Source organism: Rattus norvegicus, chromosome 4 (genome assembly GCF_021556685.1).
Source record: "Rattus norvegicus strain SHRSP/BbbUtx chromosome 4, alternate assembly SHRSP_T2T, whole genome shotgun sequence".
NCBI classification, from domain to species: Eukaryota; Metazoa; Chordata; class Mammalia; order Rodentia; family Muridae; genus Rattus; species Rattus norvegicus.
Window position 1 is genome coordinate 20,929,585 of NC_141537.1, and position 26,817 is coordinate 20,956,401.

Consider the following 26,817-nt stretch of genomic DNA (forward strand, 5'->3'; position numbering starts at 1 on the left):
ATTTAGAAGACATTAAAGTTCAATGACAGAGGAAGTGTTACACGTTCACTGGAGTACAGAGAGACCATGCAGACTAAAATATTAACTATTTTAAATGCATTAGAGATTAGGATTAGTAGAGAAAGTTGATTTCTTAAAATTTCTTTGAATAAAAAGTCTGAATTTTAATTCCCTATCTGACTGTTTTAAATAAATATCATCCAAGAAAAAAATCAAATTTATCCTGAAAGGGAGTATGTTTAACATTTATAACTGCATTATAACCACTGTTGTTATAAAAGTCACAAAAGTGAGTTACCGCAAGGTGAATGTCCAAGACTGCAGGGCTCTACCATGTGATTCATCTAGAAGTGAGCTGATCTGCAGTCATTTGCCTTTTAATTTCTTCTTCATGCTTGCACCCATAGACATACTTTTAAATACTTTTGAAAAATGTTGCATATGAAGAGGAACACTCCTCCATTGTTGGTGGGATTGCAGACTGGTAAAACCATTCTGGAAATCAGTCTGGAGGTTCCTCAGAAAATTGGACATTGAACTGCCTGAGGATCCAGCTATACCTCTCTTGGGCATATACCCAAAAGATGCCTCAACATATAAAAGAGACACGTGCTCCACTATGTTCATCGCAGCCTTATTTATAATAGCCAGAAACTGGAAAGAACCCAGATGCCCTTCAACAGAGGAATGGATACAGAAAATGTGGTACATCTACACAATGGAATATTACTCAGCTATCAAAAACAACGAGTTTATGAAATTCGTAGGCAAATGGTTGGAACTGGAAAATATCATCCTGAGTGAGCTAACCCAATCACAGAAAGACATACATGGTATGCACTCATTGATAAGTGGCTATTAGCCCAAATGCTTGAATTACCCTACATCCCTAGAACAAACGAAACTCAAGACGGATGATCAAAATGTGAATGCTTCACTCCTTCTTTAAATGAGGAAAAAGAATACCCTTGGCAGGGAAGGGAGAGGCAAAGATTAAAACAGAGACTGAAGGAACACCCATTCAGAGCCTGCCCCACATGTGGCCCATACATATACAGCCACCCAATTAGACAAGATGGATGAAGCAAAGAAGTGCAGACCGACAGGAGCCGGATGTAGATCGCTCCTGAGAGACACAGCCAGAATACAGCAAATACAGAGGCGAATGCCAGCAGCAAACCACTGAACTGAGAATAGGTCCCCTATTGAAGGAATCAGAGAAAGAACTGGAAGAGCTTGAAGGGGCTCGAGACCCCAAAAGTACAACAATGCCAAGCAACCAGAGCTTCCAGGGACTAAGCCACTACCTAAAGACTATACATGGACTGACCCTGGACTCTGACCCCATAGGTAGCAATGAATATCCTAGTAAGAGCACCAGTGGAAGGGGAAGCCCTGGGTCCTGCTAAGACTGAACCCCCAGTGAACTAGTCTATGGGGGGAGGGCGGCAATGGGGGGAGGGTTGGGAGGGGAACACCCATAAGGAAGGGGAGGGGGGAGGGGGATGTTTGCCCGGAAACCGGGAAAGGGAATAACACTCGAAATGTATATAAGAAATACTCAAGTTAATAAAAAAAATGTTGCATATGCTTTTTACAGTAGTAGGTAGTGTTGGTTAAAGTAAAAGAACGATAACTATGCATTTCTAAACTAGTGTGGTCCATTTCTGCCAGGCCAGTGGTAAGTGATGCGGAATGCAGAAGCCACCACAGCTAAGGAAGCAGGAACTGAAGGGATCTGTCTCAGTACTGGATCTCAGTCAGCTCAAACGGCTCATTTGCTGCTTAGTGACAAATATATGCTAGCTAGTTCTACACCATTTAGGCCATGCGAAATCATCTCAGCAAAATTATGACACTAGGACATCATTCAGCCTTAAGTCTTATTTTCATGGCAAAAACAAAAATAAATACCAGCAATAGGTAATATTGGCATCTTTTGCATTTGAACTAAATGAAGATTCTTAAAATTCAGGAGGGAAAGCCAGCACCTACTGGGCTGTTTTTCTCATCACCCTTCCAGATCCATTAGCTGCAGTTCTCTCAGAGAGCTCGACTGCAACTTTTAAGACGTCTTCCAAGACAAGTCACATCTTGTGTGGACAAAAATTAAGCCTAAAAGAACTGTCTCTTACTACTAGAGGCTAATCGGTTATTGCACCCTTTGTTATTGCTTAGCCATCATACAGTTAGACAGTAAAGCTCAGGTTAGACACTGGATGCACCCAGGGACATCAAAAGCCTTTGGTACTAGAAGGGATAGTGAGGGAAAATATGCAAGAGGGACAGGAAGAGACCTTAGAGACAGCTCCCTCTGGGTAAGGGGTGGGGAGGTGGGTTATTGTCTGTGGCTCTCAACACAGGAGGAACTACAGTGGATTCCCTTTCACCACCAGAGGAACAAAAGCTTTGGCAGGAAGACCTCTAGAAAAAGCATCTGCCTCAAAGACTAAGATAAGAGAAACAGGGACTTCCAGCAGAGTTAAGTATGCTAGCAAATGAGTGGAAGCCACCAACTCTATGTTAAGGAATAACGTTTCTTTGTACTTTGTGTTAATATCTTGAGAGTATATGTCCTAAACTAATAGTACAATAGCACCAAATCACAGGGAAGTATATCACAGAGTGGGAAAAAAAACCATGCAGAGTAAATAAAGATTAGAGGCACGTGTTTCCCCAATGAAAAACATAAGGAAAATACTTAGTATGAACAGTGGGATCATGTATAAACTAAGCCTAAAATACTTAAAAATTGGACATACAAAACTGCCTATTATTATAAGTGATATGTATATGTGGTTATGTATGTACTGGAGAGATACATTACACACACACACACCTACATGCACACGCATACACACACACACATGTAAATGCTTACACTCAACACACACACACACACACACACACACACACACACACACACACAAAGAAAACATATTGTACCCTCCTCCTTTTAAGCTAACTTATCTTCCATTCCTTTGAAGTTTTGGAGACAACAATAATATGAACTATTTGAACATAAAATAAGCCAATTTTAGCTCACTTCCTTAACACTAGACAAGCTAATAGACTTGAAGCTCAAGAAATTATTGCATGGCCCAATCTCCCGAGAAAAGAGACATCCTATATTCTACTGACTCATATTTAAAATGGGACCTTATTTAAACTATCTAAAAGTTTTAGAAAACTTATACCTTCAAATTATACAATAATTAAAGTTCCACACATACCGTAATTTTTTCTGTAATTTACTCAAGTAATTTCCTTTCCGAACTATGACCTTGAAGGCTAAATTAACCAACATGTATACTATAAAAGGTTTCCCAGGAAGACTTACTGAATGTACTCAAAGGACTTTCATGTTATTCTTCCATACTCTGACAGAGTTTTAATAATCATGATGGGTCAAATGTTGTATATGTGTGTGTATGTTCGTGTGTGTGTGTGTGTGTGTGTGTGTGTGTGTGTGTGTGTGTGCATGCAGCATTGTATGTATAAGCTATAATCATTCCCTTGAACTATACACATGTTTATGTTAAGGGAATATAAAAATTACAGTTTTGTTTTCCGTAAATGCATTGTGTTGACACCGTAAGGATCCTCATTAAAGGGTACGGGTTTTGTTTAACAGTTTAAGTAAGTGCAGCTGTACTGGGAGAAAATTACCCTCATGATGAAGCACATACAGAAACCCAATCTGCCCTTCTAAGGCAATGAAGAAACCAAGTTTTGTTTTGTGTTTTACATTTATAGGTAGTTTGAAGGTAGTTTGGGGCAAAGGAATGGGTGTGGGCTACAGTCATCCATTCACCTGGGGTATGGGAAGAGTTGGGGCCAGGGTACCTGGCTTTGAAAGTATGTGGAGGTTGGAAGTAAAGAGAAAGGGGAAAGAGAGGAAACTTTATTTTAATTAAATTTATTTTTTAAAGGTAGTGCCCAAATAATCAAAGGATTCTATGGTCTAATTTCTGCCCAGTCCTCCTCAGCTCTGCCTGAGTGGCTCACAAGATCAGAAACGGTGAGCTGAAAAAGCATTTAAGTAGTTTTGATTTGTTTTGATTTCAAAGTATTCACCTTACACCCCCCTCACCCCCATCCTGGTCTCCCTTTTCACAGTCTTTTACGACCATATTATCAGATGCAGGGCCACCAACTACATTTTTGTCATTTCCATTGTGGAGACAGTGTTCTCCTCATTAACCACAGATTCCCAGCCCCCAGAATACTCTATCAACACACAGCATCACCAACAGACATATAGGAATCTAAATTTGTCATGTGTAAACCACTAGTTTTTATCAGGTGATATTCTTAACCCACACAAAGTTTTTAATTCATACTGCGTATGATTCTAGTCAACTAAAGTTCTTTCCAAAAAATGTATCAGAGACCATGGCAAGGTAGCATCTGCCGCCTAATCTCAGCACCTGGGAGGCTGAGGCAAGTTCCGTGTCAGCCCAGTACACAGAGCAAGACCTTAAATCAAACATAAAGTCGACTTAAACGATAAGCCAGGAGAAAGGCAGAAGAGAGATTAATAGAAAATAAGAACTAAGCATCACAACTTTTCAGTGAAATTTCTCTATGAAAAATGAAGCACCTTCTAAGCTTTGATGTGTAATTCATGAACCAATAGGATCAACGTGATTTAAATTTTCCACCACACTCCATCTCTTACTTTTAGCATAATAACCCACAAAAGCACAAAGAGCAAGAATTCAAAATAACGTGTGGGTGAAATAATTTTACCTCTTCTAACCCGTCAAGATTCACTCCCTTTTTTCAGTAGAAACATACTCCATTGCTCAGAAATCCGGGTCCCCAGACATTCGGAATAAACTGATATAGATTCTCACCCATATGTAACATAGGTATTGCTTACCTCAGTCAGGTGGGGCGTTGGGTTAAATCCACAGAGATTGCAAACTTGATTCTTGCATTCTGTGCAGGTGTTGAAGTTGGGAGGCTCCTGAGACCCTAGGTTGAGCTCAGTTCTACAGAGAGGACAGGCTGGTTTGGGTTTGGTGGTCTTGTCTGGTTTATGGGCCGGGACAGCCTTTTCGGGCTCTGAGGGTGGAGGTTTGCCGACCTTCGCAGGTGGCGGCTTCTTGTCTTTCTCTGTCTTCTTCGCTGTTGGTGCTTGCTCAGGTTTGGACTCTAAGTTTTCAGCTGCTGCAGCTTTTGCCTCCTTCTTCACAGCAGTCGCCTTAGCAGGTGCCGGTGGGAGCTGACCCGTGGACTTGGCAGGTCCCTGAGCAGCAGGAGTCTGTGATGGGGTAGGGGCTTGCTTTGATGGGGCGGCTGGCCCAGTTTGTGGATGTGGTCCTTGCTGACCTGCTGTGGAAATTAAGTTTGATGCTTGGCTAAAGATGGATGCTCCAAAGCCGAAGAGTTTCCCCGTCACGGTTTCTTGAGGAGTCGTGGGCTGTGATTTGGGGGCATCAGTGATACCGCCCAGATTCAAGCTAAAACGTCTTGACTGCTCCTGAGGCTTCGGGGGCTGCTGAGATGGGGGTGCAGCTTGGCCAGCGGTAGGTCGTGTGCCAGAGGGTGTCGGTGATCCTTTTGGCACTGGCTTTGTTTCTGGTTTAGGGCTCCCCTTGGGTTGTGCTTTCTTAGGTTCATCTTTCTTCTGAATCGGATCAATGTGTTTCGGATCCTTGCTCTCAGAACCGGGCCCAGGTTGTGAGATAATTTTTGAGTCTGATGCAGGCCTGGGCATGGCTTTAGAGTCAAGTGGGGTGGTTTTTTCTCCTGTTGGTGGGAAACTCTGTGAAGGTTTGGCAGAGTCTGTTTTCAAAGGAGAGGCTGTTTTCACTTGAGCCTGTGACTGCACTTGAGAGCTCAGAATATCAGGTTTTGTCGTTGACGAAGATTGGATGTCTGCGCGCGTCTCTGTCATCTTGGGCTGCTTTGGTTCAACATCTCCAACGGGGGCCTTGGCTTGTTCAGGTAGGGGTCCAGAAGGCTCCTTGGGAGGGGCTGGCTCAGGTAAGGCCTCTGCCACTGGAAGCTGTGGGGCTGTAGCTGGGGTAGGTCCATGAAGGGTTGGCTGTTTCACCAATGGCGGTGGCTTTTTCGGCTCTGGTGGCTTTTTCGGCTCTGGTGGTTTTTTCGGCTCTGGCGGTTTTTTCGACTCCAGTGCTTTGGGACTGTCCTGTTTGGATGGAGGTTCCTTCTTTGGGGAAGCCTGCTGTGACGGTACAGGTGATTTGCTGGCTGTTGCTGTAGGTGCTGTGGCGGCCTTTGGGGTTGGCTGTGGTGAGGATGGGATTGCCGCTGCCAGGTCCCCTCCTAGAGCTCTTTGCATCTGACAGTTTAAACAGAGCCACTCTTTGATCTGGAAATAACACATAACCGTCATCACTAAGATAACAATGTAAAGATTCCCAAAAACCCTGTCTTAAAAGCATGCCTGTTGCCACTATTAAGTCGCATTCCACCAAGAACCAAATATAGTCATTGTTTTAATCAATACATTAAAACATGCAAAAATTGACCTGATGGAAGATAATGAACCTCAGAAACTAAAGCAAACCACACTGTAAGGAAAATAAACAGGAGAAGGACATGATTTTATTCTGCCTCTGACGTTAATTTTGCCATTCCTCATTCCTGATTCCCTCAGGTGCGTTAGTTCCAGAAACAGAAGGTAATATGTAAAGGTATGAAATTTAACTTATTAGATTCCATTAATACGTTATGATATGTATTTTTCTGCTGTTAGCTCATCACCAGATTTTAGTTAAACAATCCAGAGTAGGCCTGTAAAATTATGAAAATATTGATGATTTCTTAAATTAGGGGAACATTATTTCCACGTCCAAGACAACATATTCACACACCTAACAATAAAAATTAACCAAGGTAAGGTAAAAAAAAAAGACGACTAAGGCTAACTCAGATTATCACAAACAGCAAAGAAAATGTTGTTTCCTTGTAAACTTTATCAAGATATTTAGAAGGAAAATGTATTAGATAGTAGAAAATGCATAGGTGTTTAAACTAAAGAGAGGAAAGAACAAGGGGAAGACAGATAAGAGATACACACACACACACACACACACACACACACACACACTTACACCTGTATTCCATAATTTATCAGTTGTGAGCAATTATAAACTTTAATATAACAATTTATAAGAATTTAAAAGCATGCCTATTTAACATTTTGTATGATTCAAAAAAATGTTTCATAGAGAATGTTTTACCTATTGTCAGCAAAATTTAAAATTTTGACTTTTACCATATTCTAATCTTGTCCATCCAGAGTAACCAGTGCTACGAGTTTGGCACCAAAACTCTCTGTACACAATAAAGCATGGAGGGGGATGGAAGTATTCGAACCATGGGAAATGGGGAAAAGGCCAGCTAGTGTGCAATAATGAAGAATGGACTTGCCAAACAACATATTCTTCATTTTCAAGCCATTATCTTCTGGAGTAAAATTTAATCGATCTTTCCTAAGCCTATAAAGTCACTGTTTTCTTCTTTATTTCTAATTTTTGAGACAGGGTACTGCTGTGTAATCCACTTACCTCAGTATCCTGAGTACTGGGATTACAGGTGTGCTCAGACAAAATTGTTTCAACATATGCTCAATATAAAATGATTTAGCCATCTCATAAACAGCAAATTTAGGACTAGACAGTTCTAAGGTGTTTTATTTCCATTTTAAAAAAATTAAATTAAAAAAACTTAAATATTCATGATAAGTATCTAGGAGTTCTTTAAATTTGTTTTCAATGTAAGCGTCAGGCATCTCCACACTCGTTCTATTTTTACCTTTAACATTTAAAACATTGCCTCAGGTGGCCAGAACCAGCCTCAAACTCATTGCCCTGCTGAGAGTCACCTTGAGCCTTTGAGTAACTTGCCTCCACCTTTGTAGTGCCAGGATCACAGGCCTGTATACTACAGGAGATTAAGCCCAGGCCTCAAACATGCAAGGCAAACTGTATGCAAACAGCTACATCCATAGCTGTGTCTGCATCTTTTACCTTCCCACGTGTCCAAAGCATTTCAAAGAGTAAGTAATCTTTGTATAAATAATACTCGAAATCATAAAGTAACCAAATAATTACTGCTTCTGTAAATTCTTTGGTGAAATCAGGCCTGAGGTCTAAATTAACTTTCATTCCATTCCAACGCAACCTGGTGAAGGGAAAAACCTGTGTAAATAAGCAGATTCCCACTACCCAAACTGCCAATTAGAAATGTGCTGCTATTGTTTTTACGCATGTATTTTTCCACAACCTGACTTAATTAGCTCATCCTCCCATAACCAAACTAAAGAAAATATAATTAGGTCCCTAAGTCTTTATGAGTAGTGTATTTGATTTTCACCTGACCTGCAAAATATGTTTAAGTGTGCGATGCATATTCAAGTTAATAAATATAAATCACTTAATTTAGGGCTAACTCTTATTTGCATCATTCCCTTTTATTGTTATTAACAGTTGTTATAACCAATATGGATGTGAAACTTAATCACTATTCATTCCTCACTCAACTGTCTACTGAGCACTTTGACTGGTGCACACGCCTTGGGAGGGGAGAACAGAACTGCCACACCGATTGGTAGCCACAACTCAGTGAGAAGTCATAAAAGACATGGTAAGGCATGATGTGCCACTGAGAGTTTAGAGATAGAAAAGAACGATCTGACAATCTGTGGTGAGTCCTTCTGTCTTGCTAGTTTCTGCCTCACGCCTGTACCTGCACAGAGGTTGAGGTGATGAACTTGAACTTAGAAGTAAAACTGTAACTTCTTCTGCAGTGTGATCCTTGGGACTTCCTGTCTGTCATTGACTCTTTTTTTTTTTTTTTTTCAGAGCTGGGGACCGAACCCAGGGCCTTGCGCTTGCTAGGCAAGCGCTCTACCACTGAGCTAAATCCCCAACCCCTGTCATTGACTCTTAAGTACATCTTTGGTCAACTGTAAAGTGGTCATACAGCATAGGTAATGTCTAATGTAGACAAACTCAGGGAACTGTGTTCTCTACCATTAAAATTAAGTGATTGATTGTAGTTTATAAATGAACATCTACTTAAACACGGATGTTACAGAAAGGGAGATAGGGGATGTGTGTGACTTGCCCATTCAGACAATTCTCAGTACGTCCTTTCACTGAACTCACTTCACTGCCTTATCTTTTATCTCTTCAATGCATTTTTTTACTTTTGTAAATAATACGTGAGACATTTTATCCTTCTATATTCTGCTTCACTGCTAGAATAAGAGTTGAAATCATTGCCTACAGTTATGATAATACAAACAGTCTTAGGATGTTTTTAGAAAGAGCCTCTTTTTAATTTATTTTATTGGTCTTATCTCATGAATATCTTAATGATTCTTATATTAGTACTTAACAATCTTCACACACACGGAACACACACACACACACACACACACACACACACACACGAATGGGCTTTAAAACACTGAGCAAATGATAAAGTGTACAACCAGCCTCAGTATTCACATAATTAACCAAATAAAATAGTGAGCCGACTTTAACACCAGTTATGTTTCTACAAGGTACATAGAGATAAAAGAACACAAGACAAAAATAATGTTACTGCCCTGTTTCCTCACTTACAATTGTTGTCGTAATTTTACTATAGGCTAGTCACTATACAATTATTCCCTAAATAAGTCTGCTTTGGGTACAAAAGATAAATCCCCATTTATTCTTTTGCTTTTTGAATCTCTCTCTCTCTCGTTCTCTCTCTCCGTCTCTGTCTCTCTCTCTGTCTCTCCATCTCTGTCTCTCTGTCTCTCCATCTCTGTCTCTCTGTCTCTCATTGGCCCTCACATTTTAAATAATGTATACTTCCATAAAATAATATTTAAGGTGAAGAAGAGAAGTGGTTATCTCTAGCTTTTACTATCGAGACATGCTGCCGGTGTTCTTATGCTAGCACTTACATGGTTACACTATGGCAAGATCTATGTCCAAACTCCCACAGACTTTAAACAACCAATAGAAAGGACTCCCTTATGTTTCTCTTGATCCCCAAAGTGTATTTGACCTTCTCGCTATCCTGAACACAAAACTGTTCAGCTGATACAAATTCTAGAAATTGAAAACGTTCGATTTTCCTTGCTGTAGCATTTCTTTTTATGCTATGGCATACTGTTAAACACAGCCAGCACACTCTTTAGTATTTATTATGTGGTTCAATATAATTCTCACTAGAATCGTATGTGTAACTCTGGACAAGACAGTCATCTCCGTGTGGGTTTAAACTGGAAAATGTGCTATCATCTCATAGCCACAAATATTTCTTGTATCTGGAAATAGCAGCTTCATTATTTTTCTTCAAAAGCCCTTGTCTCTAATGCTGCCTGAGCAAAGGTACCTGTTGTGTCACCGTTAGCTAAAACACTCGCTGCCAGTTACACTGGGAGCCATGTCTCTGACAACTGCCCCTCATTTCTTATGACCGGATCTTCATTCTGTGGTAGCCATGAGTGAGGACATTGAAAACTGATAGCTCCTTTGAGACCCCAAGGGCTAACTATAAAAAAGCCCAGTGCTTAGAGTGGGTTACCTTTCCTGGAGTTGTTTGTCAGCGAGGTCCCAGATACTCAGAAGTATTAACAGTTATTTACAGTGCTATTGGTTACTCTGAGAACTTGACAGTAAGAACATAGAGCTGAAGATGCCACACACATGGGTCACAGCATATGGAGATATTACATTGGTATTCATTCCTGCAAGACAGTTTGCGTGGTGCCAAGAACATCCTATGCATATTTCTGGATGAGGAAAGTAATCATCCATCTTAGCCAGCTAAGAGTCCTATGAATTACTAAAGGAATTGGCCTGAAAAGCACGCCCATGATGAAATAACAGCGTGAACATCGTGGGGGCAAATAACCACTTTCTGAGCGAATTGATGTTCCATTCCACAAGATGAAATCTGGAATCGTTATGGGGCAAGAGCCTGTGGTGAGGCAGGCCATAGACTTTATGGTGGTAATAGGACTCCCTACAACTATCATACTGCTAAAATGATACAGTATTAAATGGACTCCTAATAACTTATAATTACACCTATAGATCAATGCATTGTAATCTGAGAAGCTTCTTTTTACGACAGATGGGGATTAACAGAGACCCACCCCTGGTCAAAGGACAGAAAAGAAGAGACTAAGGAGTGCCTAGTCCTAACTGCAATGTCTATATTACATACTCTATCCCCAAGACTTTGAGGTCACTGAAGAAGGGAGGGAAAGAGTCAGATGACCATGGATGACTATAAAGAAAAGGAGTCTTTGGACGCCATAGGCACTTGGTTGTGACAACATATACAAGACTTGTGAAAGCTTAAGACAGACTAAATCTGAACATGGAGGGAGGAGATAGTCACAAAAACTTACCTCTAACTCCTGGCTACTGACATTGTGACATAGCTGCTAGGAGAGGAAGAATCAGTTTCCTTTAAGAGAGTAGCCCCTTACAAGTCAACCATATTCCAGTGAGTGGCCACATTCAAGAATATGTTGGCATCATACATCAGACACTACAGCTAAAAAACCAAAAGCAACAAAGTGGTGGGTGGGAAAGGTGAATGAACCTGGGAAGATTGGGCTAGGAAATATAACAGAATGCAGTATGAAATTCCTGAAGAACTAATAATTTCTAAAAAGAAACATATTAGTCCCAGTTGCTTCTTCCTGCTTTCACAGAGATGTAACTAACTTCCCAGGTTCATTGTCACGAGCAGTACCCCTCCATGATGGTACATTTTCATCATCTACATCTATTTGAAAACAGAATAATGAACATTGGTACTGCAGAAGATTTCAACCAATGTATCCTAGAAGTGCTCTTACATGCACTATGTCCATATTAAGAGGAAAGACTACAGCATGGTTAAATCGGTCTCAAGCTGAATGTCCTAAAATTCTAGATTATACAAGACAAATAGCAAATTAGTCAGCTTTAACTTCCCGACAGGCTAATTTATAGAAAATCCATAAATGAAATAAAAGATATGAAGGCGCATTTATTTAATAAACTAATCTAACTCAATTAGCCCTGTGGAATGGGAGGCTAAAAGAAAAGCACAGAAGTGTTATTCATTCAGTCTCCTGGCTTAATAAGCTACATAAATGCGGGTAAGGTAGAGGTCAGAAAGTGCTTCTGCTCCAGTCACTGTGTATATTAATAAAGATCTACACATAATAACCCAATAAACCTCCCTCATTAATACAGGCTCAAGATCCCTTTCTGCTGAGCCCCTGTATCAGACCTCGGAAATACAAAAGTTTTAGTTTCTCTGGCTATGGTTTGAGGACGATCAGTGTCTGATTTAAACCACTACAGAGATCTAATTGTGACTATCACATTAATGTGTTTAGCCTTGGTATAGAATGTAAACCTCTCAACACGACAATGGTTAAAATAAACAAACAATACCCTACGAAACAGCAGAGGCAACAAAAAGAAAGTTCCAGTGACATAAGCTTAAAATTCACCTAAAATTTATAATGGATGGTCTGCTCAACTTAGATGACTGTTGTCCTTGAAATAATGGAACATCAAAACAACAATGCAGGCACTGATATCCACTGGTGTTCATAGCCTCTGTAGGGACGGATACACTCTGGTGTTCATAGTCACTGCTGGCCTGCTTTTCTTAAACCATACTTTCATCATGACTTTGTACAATAAAATCTTTCATTCTTTTCCTTTACAGTGAATCCTTCTGCAAATCATAGGCACCATCTACTCCAGCAAGTGGGTACTCTCAACCTCCCTGGCTGACCCAAGCTTGTGATTCTGTCCACTGTGAGGTAACATATCTTTACCTAAATGTACCTCATCTTCAACAATGCATTGGGCAACTTCACATACCACTTCCTGTTCCAAAAACTGAAGTCTGTCAGTCCTTAATTACTAACTTGAAATTTTGCATTTCTAATTTTTAAATGTCGTTCGCAATTGTTTCTCAATCTCCTATCTTTACACTTTACTTACCATGTTTACTCTTGTCTGTGTTGGTTAATAGGTAAATCTTGGGTCTTTTTAATGGTAAACTATTACAAAGTTTTCCCTACATCTCAATTTATTTTAAAATATATATCGAAAAGTGTACATAATTCTGAATGTCATAGGAAAAAAATACAATAGAACCAGGCAGCAGGTCTAAAAACTGTAACATTCCAAGTAAGAGTACAAGTTCCAGTTTAAGAGCACGTCATGTCATGCTTGCTGCTACTCAAGGATTGCCCAGAGCACATGACACGGGCCTCCCACAGAGACGCTCACACCCAGCAGCAGTTTGGCTGCTGATGGCTCATAATCTTTAGTTATGCATATCAGTGAATAATTTATTTCGATTAAAATATAGGTAATGGCATTCTTCAGAACTGTGATATTACTCTCGGTAGCTTGGTAAAAATCTTTATTTAGGACATAAAGGAGTTGGATGTTGCCTCCCTTAAACTGTGGATTGAAGTTTTCTGCTGAATAATTTAGCAGCTACGACTGTCATTTGCGATAAGTATGCTAAGTGTGCACTTCTGTATTAATAAACCGAAACAACATTCACCAGATGCTAACGATAGCCTTGCGAGCAGCTTCAAATGGTAAAAGCATGTTTCAATGTTCATCGCTGTTGCCTAAAACAAGGAAAGCGGACTGACTAAAGCACCTTTTACAATATCTAAGTATATGGTTGTCAGAAGACGGTCCAAGAATGGCATCCTGTGAAGGGAACCCTAAGTGCTTCTGAGAAACTCCGAGAGGAAATAAGCTGAGCGTCTTGTGACCTCAGTTTCTTCAAAATGTGGAGCTGTCCTTTGGTTATGCTTTTGTGTGTCCCACGTGTGGTAGATAGCAACGAATTTACTTCAGATTATCCATTATTGCTTGGTGCTCTTATTCAATTAAATGTTTACACTATCTTTTATATGCCTCTGTGGATAAATGTCTTATTACCGAGAACATCTTGTCCTTGTGATTATACACAGCTTGAACCCTTGAGAGCTTAACTCAGGGAACTTTTCTATCACGCAAGGTATAAATTGTCTGACGCTCTGAATAAAGTTGGCTACTGAATGAGACTTAGGTTGCCTCATTTTTAGGCTCCATTTTCTCCCAGGTTCCAGTGCCTCTGTAGCAGTAAGCACAGGGCTGTGAAAGGCAGCCCATGTTTACCACAGTTATAAAAGAAGAGGAGGGTGTCTTATCAGTAACTGAACATATGTTATAACTGAAACTTCTAGGCAGTTTCTCAAGCTTCTATGCTTCAGCAGATTAGCAACCACGAGCCTCAAGCTCCAAGATTTACAGCTTATGACTGCAGTGGCTCCAATCAGACAATGTTTGTACAAGTCTAGCTTATTGTATTACGTTATAATTACTTAATTTAATTTTTAAAAAAAAAGAAATGTCACACTAGTGAAATAGATCTAAAGTCTCTTGGACGGAGGGGAAAAAAAACCAAAAAACAAAAAAAACCAAGTATGAACTCAAATACTTGCTAAGAACTTAACCAGAAGCTCTAGGAAATTAAGCCAGTCACCTTGTGTGCATTGGCTTGGAAAGGAAAAACTACAGTTTATAAGATGCCAAAAATGCTAAAAATATACTAAATCTTAAGTAAAAAGAAATCCACATTTCCCTAAGGGAACTTTTAAAAGACTCTTTTCACAGGTGTGTATAAACACGTATTTCACAGACACATCTTAGGGGAGTGGGGATTTAAATCCTGATTCATGGGCATTACATTACTCGGCCATTGCTTCAAACAAATTCAATCTAAATTTTCATTATTGTTCATTCTATTTTGATAATGTTTAAAATTCCTCTATCAATATAACAGAGCAAGAGGAAACCTGGAGTGAAGTTTGGTGTTTGCTTTTTTTTTTCCAGTCAATACAAAGAATTCTTATTATGAAGAAACTTGCCAACTAAAGCATTTGTTTTACATGAATTGAATGTGTTGCTGAAATTTATTTTAAGTATAGAAGCCAAACTTCTAAGTGATAGATTAATGATGTGAACATGTTTCTATGAAATATAATTTATAGTTAATACTTTTTATTAGAAAAAACACAATATGATGAGCCCTACAGAGACTTGATGTGCCAGTGGGAGGGGGGAACAAAGGGGGAGCCTCTATATTCTAGAAGGCAAAGGGAATGGGGTGGGGGAGAAAGGATTATTGGTGGGGGTGACCAGAAGGAGTGGCAGGGAGCAGAATGTAAAGTGAATAAATAAAAATAAAATGAAAATAACCACAATAGTGGTAAGTTGTTTTACATTTAGGGAGTCTCTCTCCCCATCTCTCTCTCCCTCGATCTTGCCTCTACCTCCTCTGCCCCTCTCTCTTCATATATATTCTACTTTACAAACAAAATTCCATCTTAAATTGCTAATTTATTGTCTGTTCTTCTGGATTCCAAATGGTATTATGGAGATAAGCAGTTATTGACTTCCTAATCTCTATTGTTAAAGGTTGGTAAAGTGGCTCAAAGTGAAAGCTCTCTGCCTTCTGAAAGAAGAGAAATTAAGTCATCAGGGTAGTAAGGCTACAGTAATGGTAAAAAGGAAGATAAGAGAACAGGTTCCTTCTTTAAGAGCTTTGGTTTTTATACCAATTGCTTTTCTGAAGCCAAATGGTCAACAAGTTGAAAGTTCTTTGAACTGAAGATATGCAAAAATAAACATATACACATGTAGTCTGTAACTTAGAAATTTAGAGAATGCCTAGAGAGCCTAATATCTAATTAGGGACAAAGTTATCTTCTATAGATAGATGCTAACTTTAGGGATCAGTAAATTTGAATTCTTGTAGGTACTCTTGATGGCAAATTGTTTGCCACTATAAACTTAAAATCTTATGACGAATTTTTTTTAACTACAAATGAAACTAACAACAATGGAGCAACTCCCTACTGTCTTTGAGAATATTACACCAATTAATAACAACAAGAAAAAGATGTATACATAATGTCAGCTTAAGAACAGTTCTAGTTTTATAGCCTACTGTGACTTTTAATTATGTCTGGTATCTCAATGAAAAAAAAAAAGAAACAAACCACTCAGAAAGAGAGAGGCTTGAACAGAACAAACGAGTTGATTTAGTTAAACAAGACTTCAAACTCCTAAAGTTCAAATCTGGGATCGCATATGTTTTCAACTTTTCAGAATCATCTTACCACTAACTAATAAGCAAGTGTTACATATTTCAAATTGCTTTTCCATTTGAATTCTGATATAATTTTAAACTTTAAATACCTCAACAAGAAAGTACCAAAGGTCAAAATTGAAATAAATTAATAAATAAACCATTTAAAACATACAATGCTCAAATTAGTATTTCCCAGATTTGCGATGAAAGATCAGTATCTTTCTTAAGGCAACAGAAATAAACGTTGTTTATTGTAAAGTTCTATTAATTTAATATTTCTAATAAAGTTATGCTCCTACCGCCAAGCATGAGGGCAGAGCTAAAACTGGACCTCATATCACCTGAATACTATCCATGTATTTAATATTATTTGCAGAAAGTAGATTATTTTTATACATTTGTCTTCAGTGAAATAGTCTTGAAATATCTGTATGTAACAGGTTGCCTTGTCAAGGGCAATTAATATTTGACATGAGTTAAAATGTTACAAATACATGCTTTCTCAAAGGACAGGAACGGGCAGGTGTTGCTATTACTCACTACATTAAACTTATTTACTGATTCAATAAGTGACCTCATTATCCTTAGTTATCTGCTTTCATAGAACAACATCTGTCATTGCTAAACTATATGGACCATAATACTACTTGTAATAATACATAACAAGCCAACTAAACATAGGAAAAGAAAACTCTTCAGAAAAACATATGAAATGGTTAGTCATTTAGAAGGCAAAAAACCCAAAATGTAATGGCTTACTTCTAGTGGCTAAGCCTGTAAATACGGCATGAAGCTGTACACAGAACATTCAAGGAAAAAAAAGATCAGAGAGACTGCTTAAAAGATTAGGATTCAGTGTAATATTTTGAACATATTTAAATAGTACAGACAATTAAATAATCTTGTCTTTCTGGTAAGTTAAACATTTTAAGGACACTAATTTTAATGGCAAAGTCGATTAGTTATAAGGAAGATATTCTACTTTTAATAGTAAAAGAGGTAGGAACTTCTATATCATTGCAGCAAAGCAAATGCCTTGTATCTTCCAAAAATCCTATGCTTAGGTTTGTGAAATGTCATTGCTCTTAAGACTTCAAATGAACATGATACTAGTTAAAGGACATAATCTTGGTGAAAAAAATAATGACTAAAGATATTGACTGAAGAGCACTGTGAACATGCTATTTTGAAATATTATAAAACTCATATTATCCACAACCACAAATTCTCCTAACTTCATTAATTAGATTGTTATTATGGTTGGCATCTGTAATGCCTCCCAGAGGCCCACATGTTCGAACCCTGGTCCTCATAATAGGATCTACTGAGAGCTGATGGAAACTCAGGGATGGGCCTATGATCTACTCACTAAGACCATTTCTATGAAGGAGATCGTGAAAGAGCTTGTCCCGCCTTCCCATTGACCTTTGCTGTCCAACCAAGAGGCAAGTAGTTCTGCTCCTTCTCCTGTTCCTGCCATGATGCCCTGTGTCCTCGCAGGCCCAGCACCAGGCCACTGATCCGAAAATAAAACTGCAAATCTGTGAACCAAAACAAAACTTCTCTCTTCACAAACTATCCAGGTAGTTACTGCAGTAAGAGAAAGTCGTTCTGCACAATCACCAGGGCTAAAGATTTTTTTTTTAAATAAAATGTAATTTAAATAATTTATCAAACCCTTAACATCATATACATTTTTTTAACTAATAATGCTGATCAAGTGAACTCTTCAGATTACCCCAGTGTTGATTTTAGTTTGGACACGAGTATATAAGTTTTAAAAAGTGGTACAAAAGATGTACCATTCAAAGTAAAAGCCGTCTTCATCCGTGCTGATGCAGGCACTCTGGAACCAACACCATTAACTTCTGGTTTTACAGCCTGTAGTGGATAGTGCTGTAGCATCATGAGTTTAGATTTCATGTTTAAGTTATATATTTACAATGCTCTATGTTTCTATCTTGGCGTATAAACTGACTTTTACCAAAAGATGACTTGATGCCACCTACTTCTAGGAATAATTCAGTGGGAATTTTATGAATGAGTTGATCTCATTCATAAAATGGCATAGAATTACACATTATTAAATGCAGCCCTACTTTCTTTATCACTCTCACTGTGCACATTCAATTACACGCAATAATTAGAACTTCAGTTAAAGTTATGATTTACCGTGTTCCTTAGTTATTTTGTGTATAGTGGCACACAGATTTCATTGTAGTAGTGTAGAAGTCTGAAGACATCTTTTGGGTTTTCCCCTTCAAGATATGAGTTCCAGGACAAGAATTCCATTCATCACGCTGGGTTGCAAACACATTTCCCACTGAGTTATCTCGTCTACTTCATTAAAACACTTAGAACCCAAGTCATCCACTAACCCTAAAATACCAGCTTTCTATTGAAAGAGAGAAAGCAAGCCACAGCTCTCACCCCCATCTCTTTCGTGTATATAACACAGGCTCCTGCCGTGCGTTTTCTTTATAACACTTTGACCATCTGCCGCACCATATGTTTGAGTTATTTGTGATGCTGACTAGAATACCCTCCCAGAGGGTAAAAACTCTAGCCTAGTTTGCTCATGCCCAAATGTCCAGAATCTAGAACATCCATGAAGCATAGTGGATGTTAGCAAGTCGTTGAAGAACTTTGCTGACTCTTTTGTTGTTCTCTAATCTGAGGCAATGATAGGTTTTTGTTTTCCAAGTCATTACCATTTTTAGCTCCAGTCGGCCCACTGAAATCTGAGTGTGATAATCATTAATGCCTTATCCTTTTAAATCTTTCTCAGAAGGCACATAAATTACGTTATTTATGCTTCCTGAATGAAGCCACCTCATTTGTATATTTACTGATTCAAAGGATCTCAGAGATCTCATTGTGCAGTTTTTTTCCTCATCCTTGCAACTGCTTGCAATTTCCGTCTTTTTCTGTGACTGCTTCACCCAATCAACTTATATTACTAGTTTTATTTCATATTTTCCGGAGGTGCTATACTTTAATACCTCAAAACATGGAGCCATAAGAGAAGTGATCAACATTTGTGAGCTGGTCTTTTTTTAAAAGGGATACGAAGGTGAATTGTGTAGCAATTTTACTTAGACTTGGAGGTGCCAACAACAATAGCAAAATAAATCTGTGTGCTAAAAACATCAAGCAATTAAAAACAAACAAACAAACAAACAAACAAACAACCTTCCTCATTTGGAATACTTCTTTCAGCTCTCTCCCACGAGAAGAATGCTAGCCTATCTTTCTTTCACCACAAGTGTCAGGCAGTCTCTTCTTGTTTACCATAGCTCTCTCTTTCTGGGACTTCTTAATAATCCCTTCTGAACAGACAGACAGACAGACACACACACACACACACACACACACACACACACACACCCAAACACACACCTATATAATCGCACACACAAACATGTATGCACACTAACTTACACATACACACATAAACACATACATTCACACACAGAGTTTCTCTTAAATCAGAAGTAATGACAGGACCATCACTACAAGGTGACTAGTGAAACCACTTTCTTCTACTAAAGTCTATTAAGCATATTCTGTTTCATCCTTTAAACAAGTTTTACATGTACATCTATATATTAAAGTCTAGTCTGGTTTTGTTGCTTTTTTTTTTAATCTTGGAAGGTAGTCATGATTTTGTTTAATTAAACATCTAGTTTTGACCAAAAGCTATGTATAATTTCTAAAAAAATTAAACAAATTAAACATCATCAATAATATTTAGTATATTCTCAATGTTTTGAAAATGACAAGTCATTTTTTTTACATCGTGTAACTTCAGAAGAGTTAAAGAACAATCCAGTATGTTAAATCTGTGCACAACTGTGTCTTGCCTGACGTTATTCAGTGATGGTGATGAAGTAAATTCATAAAAACAACAAAAGTCATTTGTCACTAATTAGAAAGCAAATGTCCTGTGTGTGTCAGAAAGCAGACTCAAAGAAAGCCTGCATTGTACTTATTAATTCCATTAATGGAGCATCAGAGCTCTAGCTCTGACTTCCTCTCCATTCCAGAGCTCTAGGCTGGCCGCCAGAGGCTTTTAAGATCTTTGTGGAGCAGCTCCCATCTCAACAGTCTCCAGAGTGGGCCGGTAATTCAACGGCCTTCCACTCTACATAGAGGGCTAAGCTGAATTACAGAAGAGTGCCTGGGAATACCACAGTGCACATATGCAGATCAGAGGGAAACTCGGGAGTCAGTAATTTCCTTCCACTCTGTGATCTGGGGAACCCAGTTCAGAGCACTGGGCCTGCACAGCAAGTACGCTTAATGCCTCTATATACCAAGCCACCCCACTGCTCCCTGATTTACTCTTAATACTGTCAGCACACTTGGTGTTGTTCTATGTCCCGGTCTTAGTCAAGTCCTAGCCTGTTGCACATTCTCTAGTATTTGTCCTGATACAGTCCATGGGAAAGATTCTCTTCCTCAATCTTATCCACTGGAAATGAATGCTTCCTTCTCAACAGTTCCTCAAATTTGTTTAAATCTTGCATATCCCTTATCACCTAAATCCATATCATATTTACTGGTGCAGACATGATTTATCTGTACATTTTTCATGTTATTTTAATTGTTATATTTTATTCATGTTTTAATGTTTTAATCATGATAAGTTCAGCATTCATGCTTTAGTCACGTGTCCATCCTATAACCATGTAGCAGAATGCCTTCCATGTATAAGACATTTAAATAATATCTATCTTCCAAATTCTGGACATATAAACAATAAAGGAAACATATTTCTAGGTGTAATCTTTAGTTTATGACTTGGCACTAAAGCATAACAAATGCAAATATTCAATGAAAATACCATCCTTCTTTCAAGCCATGCACTGAATCATCAAAAGAGTATACTATGGCTCCAAATTAAATTTTACTAAAATTTTAAGTTTTATGTACACACACACACACACACACACACACACACACACACACATGCAAACAGAAATACACACACACACACACACCTAATTACAATATGATGCTGGTCCTCATTGATAAGAACACATAATACTGTGTTCTTATTTATTGTAATTCTATAAGCAAGTAATGGCTCATTTAAATGATTGTAGAATCCATTAAAAGTTTTGGTTTCAAAACTAAAATAATTCAGGAAACAAAAAATGACCAAGTGAACACAACAACTAGTGATCACCATTAATACTATTGACACAGTTTCATTAAAATAGAGTAGACAACCCTATCCTTGAGGGATATTTAAATCGCACACTTTTTCATTTCCTATTGTCAGTTATCTATGAGTGTTCAGACACGATGCACCAAGAGCCCACTAACGACTGCCTTCCAAATGGACTAAGTGCACTGTTTATAGAGTAGAAGGTACCAGACCTCCTCAAATGAAAAAAAGACTATAAAGCTCCGCCTATCTCTTCAACCACTTTTCCGTTCACGTTCCCTCTTTATTATTACTCTATCTTCGTGTTACTTCTGCCTACTACGAGAACAATTTGCATGTCATCATGTCATGTATTTTTCTATTGAAAATACAATCAGAACATAAAACTACTCAAGTCAAAGCTTCTGCAAGCTAAAAAAAAAGAGTTTCCATTTGATATCTAAACAACATGTTTGCTTTGTGGTTTGTTAACATATTTTCATGTTAGGCTCAATTGTGTGAAATTAATATATTCTAGGTTAGAAACAGATACTAGAAGTTCTATATTCACATCCAATCTACACGTTTATGACAATGTTGGCTTCAGATTAAAATGTTTCCTATTCCCAACTATGCATTATATTCTCTCCAAATTAAAAAAAAATTACAGAAGCAGCCAGCATGAAGGATACAAATAGATTCATAATTATCACCTGCACAAACTCAACTCCTAGTGGATCAAAGACCTGAACATAAGACTAGATACAGTGAACCTGATAGAAGGGAACGTGGGGAATTGTCTTGACTCATTGACATGGGAAAGGACTTTCTTGACACAATACCATTAGCACAAGCACTGAAATCAACAATTAATAAATGGGTCCTCATAAAACTGAAAAGCTTCTCCATGACAAATGACAGCGCCATTTTGTCAGTGCATATGGACAAAATGGTTTTATCCATTTATACATCCAATAGAGGGCTAGGATCCAGAATATGTAAAGAATTCAAAACACTAAATGTCAAAAACAATGCAATTTTAAAATGGAGTACAGATGTAAAAAGAGGACTCTCAAAAGAGGAAATCCTTAGCCATCAGGGAAACACAACTCAAAACTACTTTGAGATTTCATCTTAACACCCACCAAAATGGCTAAGATCAATAAAATGAGTGAGAGCTCGGGATGAGAAGGTTCTGGGGTAAAGGGAACGCACAGCCATTGCTAGTGGGAGTACAAACTTGTACAGCCTCTGTGGAAATCAATGTGGTGGGTCTTCAGAGAGATGGGAGTCCATCTACCTCAAGATTAAACAAACCATAGTCCTCTTGGGCACATACCCAAAGGTGTTCCGCCCCACCTCAGGAACACTTGCTCAGCCAGGCTAATTACTGCTCTATTCACAGTAGCCAGTGGCTGGAAACAGCCTACATGACCCTCAATAGACAAAAGGATAAAGAAAGTATGCTATATTTATAAAATGAAGTTACTTAGCCATTTAAAAATGAAATCATGAAATTTGTAGGCAAGTAGATGGAACTAGAAAAAAAAATCATCCTGAGTGAAGTAACCCAGACTCAGAAAATTAAACATGGTATTATTTTTCAATTCAAAGAGTTTCCTGGGTTTTCCACCGCAGTGTGACATTTATTCTCTTCTCCCTAGTCCCCAATAGCAACAATCAAAATAGTATTTTACTCCAGGTCTTTAAATGCTAAGCTAGTACTTTCTGACTACCTGAGAATTATTTTATCAGTACTGAGAGCAAACGTCCATAGCCTTCTGCCTCATTTTTGTACCCTTTCTTTTGATGGTTAAGCAGCTTATATAGGTAGCTGACATAAACGCATCTTCTGAAAACCCAGACATCAATGAGGAGTCCTCTTTAATAACTTCTTTTCTGTGAATTCACCCATACGGGACTCTCAACAATGAGGGAAGGGTGTCATCTTTGGGTGTAGAGGAATCACCAATGGGGATGGGCATGTTCTAGTTGAATACTGAATTCCAGATAATAATAAAAAGAAGCCTTTGGAAACTTGAAGATAATTACTCATTGCATTCCTTAAGTGCGATATTTCGGTTCATAGTATCAAAATAAGAGTTGGGTGGTGTCGAGAATGCCAATTTATCCCCATATTTGGAAAGCTTAGAATGAGGACCACAAGTTAGAAGCAACTTGAACTATGTGATTTCTAGTTAGGTTGGGCTACATAGAAAACCTTGTCCCAATAAATAAATAACTAGATAAATAAATAAATAAATAAATAAATAAATAAATAAATAAATAAATAAAGTAGATAGATAGATAGATAGATAGATAGATAGATAGATAGATAGATAGATAGATACTGAAATAAGCCATATGGCAATGATATCAAAATCTGGTAGGTGAGAGCATCAGCTATAAAATTGAAGCAATACCAGTTCATGGCAAACAACAAATGATGTAAATAATAAACACCGAGTGAATTCCGGAGCTCAGCTCCTACATTCAATTCATATTTGTATTATACACCACCTTTTCAGAAACCTTTCCGAACTATGTTAGCGTTGTCATTTGAGAGAATACTTTATAAAAATAAATTCACAATTGACAGGGAAAAGAAAAGGACAAAAGCGAGGAAGGGAGGGAGGGAAGGATGAAGAAAGACAGGGAGAGATTGAGACAACTTCTCCCTGGCCTACGTAACAGAGGAGGCCTCATGTGTGGACAGCAATGCTTTGTTTCCAGAGCTCGGATTGGTAACTTAATGCACTCACCTCAGTTAAATGAGGGTTGGGGTTAAAACCACAGAGGCTACAGACGGTGCTTTGACACTCAGTGCATGTGTTAAAATTGGCCTTTTCTGGAATATGCAACAGAAGTTCAGTGGTGTTGCAAAGAGGACAGATGGTTTTCGAGAGGCCTTGTGCTGGAGTCTGTGCTGCAGAAGTTGGTGGTGGTTGCAGAGGTCGTCCAGTTACCGTTTGGCTTATCGATTTTGTAGGTTGCTGAGCTGAAGGTTTTGCCAGGCCTGGCTGTTGATGGTGGGGCTTTGTTGCTGTGGGCGGTTGAGGCTGGGGCTTTGTTGCTGTGGGCGGTTGAGGCTGGGGCTTTGCTGGGGTGGGCGGTTGAGGCTGAGGCTTTGCTGGAGTTGGCTGCTGAGGCTGGGGCTTTGCTGGGGCTGGCTGCTGAGGCTGGGGTTTTGCTGGGGCAGACTGTTGAGGCTGAGTTTTTGTGGCAACAGGTTGCTGAGGCTGGGGCTTTGCTGGAATGGGTTGCTGAGGTGAAGGCTTTGTTGGACCTGGCTGTTGAGCTGGTGTCTTTCCAGGTCCAGATTGCTGAGCTGGAGTTTTTGTAGGCCCAGGTACCTTAGCTGCAGTCTGTGGGCCAGGCTGTTGAGCTGGGTGTTTTGCTGTCCCTGGCTGCTGGGCTGGAGACTTTACTGGCCCCAGTGGAAACTTCCCATGACCAGGAGTCTGGGCTAGAGACTTTGGCCCAGGCTGCTGCGATGATGAGGTCTTCTCTAATCCAGCCTGCTGACCTGGGGTCTTGGCTGGAGGTTGGGCTGGGGATTTCCCTGTCCCTGCTGGTTGAGCTGGGGACTTTGCTGGCCCTGGCTGCTGGACTGTGGCCTTTGCAGATCCAGGCTGTTGGGCTACAGGTTTTCCAGGACTAGCTTGCTGAGCTGGTGTTTGGGCTGGACTCTGTTGGGAAGGCTTTCCTGTGCCAGGGGCTTGTGGTTTTACTTTTTCTGCTTGCTGGGAAGATACTGACTTGGGAGAGCTGTCTTGCTGGATCACTTCCTTCACTTGTCCTTGCTGTTTAGGGATCGGCTTAGGTGATGGTTGCTGTAAGGGAGGTTTTGCCATTCCTTCCGATTTCCCTTGCTCCTTCTGGACAACTTTTTGTTTCTTTGTAGTTTCCTCCTGGGATGCCTCAGAGTCTGATATCAAATCAAAAGGGTTGAATTTATTTACAACAGAGGAGACAGCACTTAACGGGTTAACATCTGAGAAGAAACCAGGCATCATACTAGACTTGTATTCTTCCTTAAAATCAGTTCTGGACTTCGATTCTTTCAAGCTGATCGTGGACGGACTCCTTCCAGGCAGCTTCTGCTCTGACCTAAACGTGTCCGTAGTTCTGCTTTTACTGAGACCAGGCTGAGTGGGACGCCCAGGGTCCGGTGGCTTTCCTGGTTGTTGTGGAGCCTGACTACTATCCAACTCTTGTTTCCTAGAAAATGAAAATAGTGGAAATTAATTCAAATCAAACCAATATTTAAAACGATTGGATTTTTTGTAACTAAAACACATGTAGGCACAATTTTTGTTGCAACCTAGATTGACTTGAAAAAGTTTTCTTGTCTGTTATTTTAAATGGGTAGAAAATTTCAACAAAGTAATATAGCAAAAATCCTTTGTGGGTAGTGATTAGTTGTTAAATAATGAAAACTTATATACATATACTTACTAATCGTAAAGTGTTTATTACATTATTTATTGGCACAGTGGCAATTTTAACAATTATCACTGGCATTGCTAGAGAGCTGTGACAAGTAGCTTTACAAAACAATTATATTTTTTGAAAACATTCTACAACTATGATAAACTTTAAATTTTGAACAAACCATTCCTGTCAACAACAAAAGTACAACTAAACAAATTCTACACTGTAACGGTGGAGAAAACCAGATAAATAGTTTTGTTTTATTTATGTCCTTTTACATTTGAAAAACATGCATTTCTCTTTGAAATAAACATGGAAAAAGAATTAATGACATGGGAGCTCCTGAAATATGAAATAATTACCATACACATTCCATGGTTTTATTCAAATCAAACTTGGCTAGTTAGGGACACAGCTACAAATTTTGAACTTTGTGCTAGTTAATAATTTTATTCAGAACTTTCTTAATCCTTCCCATGTAAATCAGGATCTAATAGAGAGGTGAAAGAAATGGAAAAGTATTACTTGTAGCAAAGACTCATAAAGAAAATAATTTTCACTACTATATATGCATATGGTGTAGTAAAATGAGAGTATTGTAGATTGTAGCTCACCGGTACAGTATCTGCCTGGAAAGTGCAAGGTGCTTCAAGTGATCCCAGCACTATATAATATTAAGGCAACAATAATAGAACAGTGTGGGAAGGTTCTTCCAAGAAAGGAATTTTTAAAAGGAAATATGTTACTATTTTTCCAAAGCTTTCATTAATAAAAAAGAAGACTCAAAACTATTTCCAGGGTCATTTCCAAAAACCCTGTGATTTTTTTAAATCACTGCTACATATTTACATTTGAACATATTGCAAATGCTTTTTTATAGATGCCCTTTCTTTCCAGAGGAAGGAAGAAGAGCCACAGTACCTAACACGAAATATTTCCAAACTGATAGATTATGAGGAGTTTGGCATTTTTCTAGAAACGTTCTATTTTCAGTTGATGTTACAATGCAAAGCTCCATTGGAAGGATTACCTTATAGATCTTCCTATCTTATATGTAATTTTGTAGGAATTTC

General features: G+C 38.7%; 1 protein-coding gene across 4 annotated transcripts in view; it reads right to left on the bottom strand.

Moving 5' to 3' along the window:
• Nucleotides 1-26,817, bottom strand: part of Pclo (piccolo (presynaptic cytomatrix protein)) — a 356,755-nt gene that overhangs the window by 325,696 nt on the left and 4,242 nt on the right. For all 4 annotated transcript variants that reach the window (XM_087659103.1, NM_020098.2, XM_087659104.1 and 1 more), the window contains 2 exon segments: nt 24,073-25,531; nt 4,886-6,343 (listed from right to left, as the gene is read on the bottom strand). In XM_087659103.1, coding sequence (XP_087515229.1) covers nt 4,886-6,343; nt 24,073-25,531 — 2,917 coding nt within the window.